Genomic DNA, 7,704 nt, shown 5'->3' with positions numbered 1-7,704 from the left:
GTGGCCTTGGTCGGAGACCCCGAAGAGAGCCAGCTGCCCACCGCCCCCCGCAGAGGCAAAGGGCGTGTGCGCGCGTGAACAGAAACACCTTTCTGGTCTGGAGAATCCATGTGCTTCAACCGCTTTAGCTTTTGTTCTGGCAAACGTCTGGTTCCCCGCCCCGCGCTTTTGCTGGCATCTGTGGGAAGAGACAGCTGTCACTTCTTAAATCTTGTGACTCCAAGGTGGGGTCTTTACAAAGCCGGGGGGTGCGTCTTGGGGTCCCAGGGACAGTGGCTGGGCCAAGCCTGATTTGGCTTCCCCCCAGTAGGGGATTAGCATGTGGTGACCTTCCCTTTCCTGGTTCCAACGAGGTGACACGGCCAACACACCCCAGCCCCCCGCCAAGCCTCCGGGACCAGATCCCTTAACTGCCGTTTTCATGCCAAACTTACAGAGGCTGCTGGGCTGTCATGGCGACCGGCGGGGACCCCGAGGAGGAGCAGGTGGTCCCGAGCGAAGAGGACGAAGTGGACGTGAGGGCCGTGCAGGCCCGGTACCTCCGCAGCCCCTCCCCCAGCCAGTGAGTGTGCGCCGAGCCTCACGCTGTCCCGTGTGGCGGGCTGGGTGGGGGCAGGACGCGAGGCGGACCCCAGGGAGCCTTACGTTTCCTCATTCGACACACGTCATCGAGTGCTTTTCATGTGTCACACTGTCCGGAGGAGGCAGATGTGACAGCAGAGTGAGCGTGAGAATGAGTCGGCGTGCCTGGGGTCTAGCGCATGGTGGGCCAGGGACAGGAACAAAGGGACTTGGGGGCACGCAGGAGGCTTCCTGGAGGAGGTGATGCTGGGCCTGGGCCTGGAGGGGTGGCAGGCGTCTGACGGGGGTCCCGGAGGTGCCGCCCGATTCGCCAGGACTGAGGCTGGGTCTTGGGGTGGCAGAGCACAGACTGTGAGAAGAGGCAGCGGGGCCAGAACGGGCATCAAAGAAATGCTTAGTTGCCCGCGAAAGCAGCAGTGTGTCCGCCTGCCCATTTTCTTCTGCCATAAAGGATAATGAGGGACTGACTTCTAATCTTAGCTCTGTTGCCAAATTTATGTGACGGAACACTTTAATTCTTGAGCCTGCGTCCCCTCGTCTACAAAAAGGGAAGGGAAGACTCAACTGGAATGTCTCGAGGTAACTTTACCCCGAAGTTCCAATGAATCTGCTTCGCTTTTTCTCAGTTTTCCTGGGGTCTTGCCGGCTCCTGCTTTTGGGGGCTGGAAAGGGTTCCCCACTAGAGTGAGGTGGGAATAAGGGCGAGAGCTTGTCACCCACGGGCCCAGACGCTTTGTCCAAACGGAGCTTGGGGACTTGTCTTTTAAAGTCCGATGTTACTTTCCCACTTAGAAAAACCATCAGAGTTGAGACTTGAAATGTACCCCTGCCCCTGTGCCCTCCAGACGAGGCGGAGGTGGCTTCGTGCCTGGGTGGGCGATGGTTTGTGTAACAGGTACGGTCACGCCCTCCGCCGTAGCCAACGGACACTTCCTTCCCACTCGAATGAATTCCAGAATGGGGAGCCGAGGCTCCTTCTACTTGCCGACCCTCCGTGTTAAGGCACAGCTTCTGAGAGGCTGTGCTCAGCAGCATTAAGAGAACACGGGGACCCCTCAGGACGCGGGGGCCCCTCAGGACATGGGGGCCCCTCAGGACGCGGGGGCCCCTCAGGACACGGAGGCCCCTCAGGAGGTTGTTCCGGGCCGGGCCGAATGTGGCCATTATGCTCCCACTTGGATCCCCTCGGTGAGCGGTCAGCGCGATCTCCTGTGGGGCGGATGGGAAAGGGGGTACGTGAGCCCAGGAAAACGAGCGGCCGGCCGGCTTCGCTGGTGTGGCGTGGTCTCAGGCACCGCACACCCCTTCAAGCAGGTGACGTCCGTGTGCCCTCGCCGTCCACTCATGGGACACATTTACGGACTCCCAAGGGAGACAACCCCAAACCCCCTTCCCAGCCGCCACGTGTGCTTCGAACACGGGGCCGTCTGGCGGGTAGGCGTCTTCTCCCCAGGTCTGACGGCGGCACCTGCTGTTGTGGTGGGGGTGCCCGCAAGAAAGCGCCTGTTTGATAAAGGGATGACGGGAGAGCCGGCCACCACCAGTCCTCGTCGCTAAGGAGTCGTTGAGCGACGTGTCTGCCCCGAAGTGGGGAGATCCCCAGACCTGACCTCGACTCGGCCCTCGGCGTGGCGTTCCCGCGTCTGCTGCCCCCGTCGCTCGCTCCGCCCTCCGTGCGTGTTCCCCTGGTCTGTTGTCCTCCATGGCCACCTCTGAAGTGACGTCGCGGAGTGCGTCGTCCTCAAAGGCTGGACCGCTTTTGCAGATGGTGTCCCACTTCTGGACACTTGGGTTTCAAAGGCTGTTTTAAAGAAGGCTCGTGGTTACTTTAAAAATATGATCTCTTCAGAAACGTAATAGGTTTCTGATCTACACGGACCAGACGACTCTGTGAGTCAGAAACCACGCCCGAAAGTCCTTTCTTAGATATGACTTTCGATCCTGATTCATTGCTTTGCTTCCGTCCACGTGCTTCGCTCTCTCGGCTTAATGGCAGTTATCTCGAGAGCTTTGCCGAAACTTTAAGTTTGAGCGGGACGTCTAAGATGCATGTTGTAATTTCTTGTGTAATTGTTCAAAGTTTCACAACAGAAGGCATCATTAATGAGCTAACAAAGGGACGATGCGACCGTGAAATATCGTCAATCCGGCAGAAGCCAAGAAAGGAGAGAAAAAGGCGTATAGAAAAAGGAGAGCAAATAATACAAAAAAACAACAAATCATAAATAAGAACACGGTAGACTTAAACCCAAATAGATAAGTAATTACGTTAAACACAAATTGACTAAACACTGAAGTTAAAAGACAAAAAAATTGTCAGACTCAATTTTGAAAAGCCACATATCGCTTACAAGAGATACACCTTAAAAAATAAAGATATACAAAGGGTAGAAAATTTACAGCGTTCCGGTTACAATGGCTCGTAACTTCAAGACGTGGTGGCGTGAAACGACCGTTTTATTATGCGTGTCACGGGGAACCCGTGCTGTGGCTTGTCTCTGCTCCGAGACGTCGGGCCTCAGCTGGAGGCCTTGAGGCCTGGGACGGCTTTGAGGCTGGGACCGGCGCCCTAGAGGCACCTTCACGTGATGCTTCGTGACGCTTCGTGAGGGTACCTCAGCGGGGCCGCGGGCCAGACGCCTAGCGTGGTGTTTTCAGATGTGTGGGCCAGTGTGGCCTTCCTCTCGGCCGAGAGCTCGATTCCAAGAGATAAAACCTCGGAGAACAAGACAGAAGTGCGTCGATTTTCAAGCTGTAGCCTCCGCAGCCACAGAAGGACCAGGAGGTTCAAACGGAGGCCGGTCGACTCCGCCGCCGTGTTGGGGGCCCCAGCCTTGGGGGCACGTAGGGCGGGCAACACTGTGGCCGCCTCTGGGAAATGCCAAGTGCCACGATCGCGGACACTCACCCTTTTCTGTCGCCCTTTACGTCTTTTCTAGTTGAAGTTTATTTCTTACTCTGACTTTTCAGCCCTGCCTTTTCCAGGCCTTCGCCGTGTCCCAGAACTCCTTGGTGATGCGGTCAGGCCTTTCTTGTGGTGGCATCGCCTCCTTTACCTTCAGAGGAGTTTAACTGTGCCCTGCTTGCCTTTGCTGCAGTGAGGTCTGAGTGGCCGGCGTGACAGCTTGGACAGGAGCCGGGGCTGTGGGGTGGCAGTTCTAGGTGTCCTCGGGAACGAGTGCCTCCCATCTACCCTTTCTCTGTCATATTTCTCTTCCCGTGAAGATTTTTCCACCTGTCCTTTTAGGGAACCTGCTGGAAGCAGCTGGCTAAAAACCAATTTGTTTTTGTTTACCGACTTCTCTCCTTCCTCGAAGCCCGAAGTTCGCCTGTGTGGTCGCTTCCTCTGAAGTGAATGACCATTCAGAGGGAGCTCAGAAACCTGTTCCTCTTCTGCAAAAGCCAAACCAAGAAAGACACCCCATCCTATTTCCGAGGGACTCCTGGACAGGAAGTGGTCAGCAGTCGGGGGGTCTGGGTTGAAGGACTCCAGTTCCGCTTCATGGGTGTCTTGACAGCCTGTCCGGTCACGGCGGTGGCTTTCCAGCCTTGCTGACTGTGGGACAGACATATCACTTGGGTCTCAACTCAGAGCACATGATGAGGTACGCAGAAATTTTTAACAAGGTTTCACAAAATTATCCTGACAATGGGTGTTGCTATTCCATGTTTCCTTTCTCTGCTTCTGTCCAGCTGCTGGGCAGGGCCCACTGAAGTGCTTTTACGATGCGCTAATGGGTCACAGCCTGCGATTATGGGGCACAGCCTGCGATTATGGGGCACAGCCTGCGATTATGGGGCACAGTCTGCGATTTTGAAAAGCACAGGCTGAAAGAAGCCACAGCAGCCTTCGCTCTACTCAGCAAGTCCGTCGAACTCCGCTTTACGTTTCTCTTTCAATTCACCCTCGAGGCTTTTTAGCTGCTTCCTCCCGACCCGGCGGTGAGGGGTATCGATCCCAGAGCCCCTTTCCCTGCCTGCCTTTCTGCACGGCCAGGCCTTGCTGACTCTAACCAGGGCGTGAGTTGGCTCCACCGCGTGGGTGCAGGTGGCGGCACAGGCGCGGTCATAAATCAGACTGTGCGGGGCCGCAATCTCGCTGACCTTGTCGTAGAAGCACAGCCGGCGTTTGAGTCTCCCCTCCTGCCCGCTTTCTTCCTTCAGTCCTGACCCTTCGCAGCCACCAGGGACCGGCTCCTTGGCCCCTGGACGTTGGTCCTTTCGGGGCCTGCCCTGTGCCTCCTTTATAGACTTGCCGGCCGTGTCCTCACCCCACGGGCTCCCATCTCCTCCTCTCCTGGCAGCTGGCTCACGAAAACGCTGACCTACAGCCTGCAGGCGACACTGGGCGACCTCGGGCTTTGTTTCTTGGCCTCTCGTTCTGCATCTGCAGCTGGGGGCTGGCGAGGGGGCTCCTCAGAAGACTCCGGGCTGAGTCTTCACGTGGAATCCCTCAGACTCGCTGGCTCTTTGGCTGTATGTCTGTCTTCACCACGGAGACAGCCCAGATCCAAGGGCGGTGGCCGTGGCCCCTACCACTCAGCAGACCCTTTAATCCGCCGTAAGAGGAAATGGCCAACTGGCCGCGCAGGCCTCCAGGATGCTGTACATCTTGGCCTCAGCAGGGCAGAGTGAGCAGGTGCACAGCAGAGCCAGGCCCCTGGTTTTGCTACTGGCACCCCAGGAGCACGATGCGCAAGGGGCTAATACTCGACAAACGCTCGTCACTAATTGTCGCAGCTGCCACGTCCCCTTACATGTTATACTCTTTAGGATAAAGTCAGCCAGTGAGTCGCGAAATACCTCTCAAGCTGTTACTCTGTGCCAGACATTGTGCAGGTGCTGGGAACCCAGCGGTCATCACAATGCCCAGCCGTGGTCCTGCCTCAGAGGGGTCTGGTGAGGGAGCGGGCATCTCTCAGACGACTGCCCAGCGGGGGTGCCACAGGGATGGTGGACGGAGCGGCAGGAGGGGGAGATCAGGGAAGACTTGCCTGCAGACGTGATGATTGGCCTAAGAGCTGAAAGGCGGGAGACGACTGGGCATCCGGGCAGCGGAAATGGCCTCCTGCAAAGTCCCCGGCAGAGGGAAACATGATGAGGATGCAAAGCCAGACGACCAGGTCCCGTCAAGGAGCGAGGCAGAGGGAAGCCGGTGCGAGCTGAGGCCGGGCAGGAGAGGGGGCCAGAGACTGCAGGGCCCTGGACCCCAAGGCGGTGTGTGGACACCTGGCCTCCTGCCTAGCATATTCCTTCCCTGCATCCAGCCACCCATCCGTCCACCCACCATCCACCTGCTTAGGCGTCAAGCCTGCCCGGGCACCTTCCACATGCTGGAGATCCAGAAGGAGATGAGACCAGCCTTCCACACCTTTACAGAGCTCGCGTCCACCCCCAGCATTCTAGTCTGCACTGCCCAACGCCCTGGCTGGCAGTAGACCAAGGCACCCCAGCGGGGGATTTTTAAAAACTGGGAACCAGACGAGATCCTGTGGGTCTCCATAACGATAACGTAGTTCAGTGACGAGGGTCAGGAAACACATCACCTCCAGACGTTTAGAAGCAACAGGACAATGGACAGAGCTTGCAGTTCTGGGTGAGAGGGCGGACGCCCCCTGCCCCTGGCCTGTCCCGTGCATCGCCCTCATGACCCCTGCACAGGACGATGGGGCAGCTGCTTGAGGAGCCCGGACGGGGCGCAGCGCCAGGCAGGCCGAGGACGAAGGCCGGAATCCACAGCGCCCCCAGACCGCCGGCGGGGGGGCCATTTTCCTCCCTGGAATACTCAGCCGCGCCTCAGGGCGGCGGATGGGGCTGGCGGCAGGAGCCTGAGGCGGTGAAGAAACGGAATATTATTCAGCCAGAAAAAGAAACAGGTCATTGATTCATGCAGTAGCATGGACGGCTCTTAGAGGCATTTTGCTACGTGAAATCAGCCAGATCCAAAAGGTTCCACTGACACCACATTCTGGAAAAGGCCACACGTGGGGACAGAAAGCAGATCAGTGAGGGCTGGGGACAAGGTGCAGGGAGGGGTTGATTATAAAGGGGCGGCGTGAGGGAATTTTTGTGATGGAAAAAGAACGGTACGCATTAAAGCCTCTCTCTCTTAGCCTCGCCGGACCTCCAGGAAAGACTAAGCGGAAGGAGACCCAAGTCTTACTCAACGCTGGAAAAGGGGGAACCCCCCGGGGGGCACTGACCGCTGCAGTGTGGGCCCACCCCTGTTTCTGCCCTGGGCTGGCCATGTCCCTCCAAGGGCCCCCGGTCACCCCTGCTGATCTCTTTCTGGGAAATCGCCCTGAAATTGACCTCGGTCGCTTTTGCATCCCTGGACTCGGGCAGACGCTTGTGCGCGGTCAGAATCAGGGCGGTGAGCTCGCACACGCCCGCACGCTGTCCCCGGCGCTGGCCCTCCCTCCCTCCATCCGCAGCCCACTCCCTTCCGAATGATGATACGGGCACGGAGGGCCTGGTGGTGGCCGCTCGGCCCGCCAGCCCCACGAAAGGCCCTAGTACCAATACCAGAGGGACAGGGGCCAAGACAACAGAAATGAGCAGCAGGCCGTGCAAGGGCGGGGCGCAGGAGGGACAGTGTCTGCGTGAGGGCACAGGCGGCCCCTCCCCTCCGCCGCCCAGACCCCCGTTCATTTCATCAGGCATCAGCTCAGTGGGCTCCAACTCCGGTGTGGAAATAGGCGGCTGCAGAGCCGCAGGCACCCCACGGTCCCAGGCCCCCGTCCCCCCTCGTCGTGTCCCTCGGTGGCTGGAATCAGACCCAGGCTGCTTGTGCAGAAGGGACCCCTCCCACGCGGATGCTGCCCAGAGTCCTCTCACCTGGTCCCCTGGTCCCGCAGGTACTCCGTGGTCTCAGAGGCGGAAACGGAAAGCATCTTCATGGAGCCCATTCACCTCTCCTCCGCCGTGGCGGCGAAGCAGATCATCGGCCAAGGTAGCGATGCCGTCAGAGGCCAGGGCAGGGGGCGTCGGGGAGCCTCGGGTCACCTGGGGACCCTCGGCAGGGGCTCCGGGAGGTGTCGGGGGCCTCGTCTTCCCACCGCACTAACGAGGAGCTGATCCAAAGAAGGCAGCTCTGCCGACCCCTCCTCACCCACCTTGGGA

General features: G+C 58.6%; 1 protein-coding gene across 1 annotated transcript in view; it reads left to right on the top strand.

Annotated features, from left to right (window-relative positions):
- Positions 1-452: 452 nt before the first annotated feature.
- Positions 453-7,704, top strand: part of DUSP27 (dual specificity phosphatase 27, atypical) — a 28,925-nt gene continuing 21,673 nt past the window's right edge. The window contains exons 1-2 of the mRNA XM_011374214.1: positions 453-562; positions 7,440-7,534. Of these exons, the coding sequence (XP_011372516.1) occupies positions 453-562; positions 7,440-7,534 (205 nt within the window). The remainder of the gene's footprint in view (positions 563-7,439; positions 7,535-7,704) is intronic.

This window comes from Pteropus vampyrus, unplaced genomic scaffold, assembly GCF_000151845.1.
Source record: "Pteropus vampyrus isolate Shadow unplaced genomic scaffold, Pvam_2.0 Scaffold241, whole genome shotgun sequence".
In the NCBI taxonomy this organism is placed as follows: domain Eukaryota; kingdom Metazoa; phylum Chordata; class Mammalia; order Chiroptera; family Pteropodidae; genus Pteropus; species Pteropus vampyrus.
The sequence above is the reverse complement of the archived record's forward strand: the minus strand, read 5'-3'. Positions and strand labels throughout refer to the sequence as shown.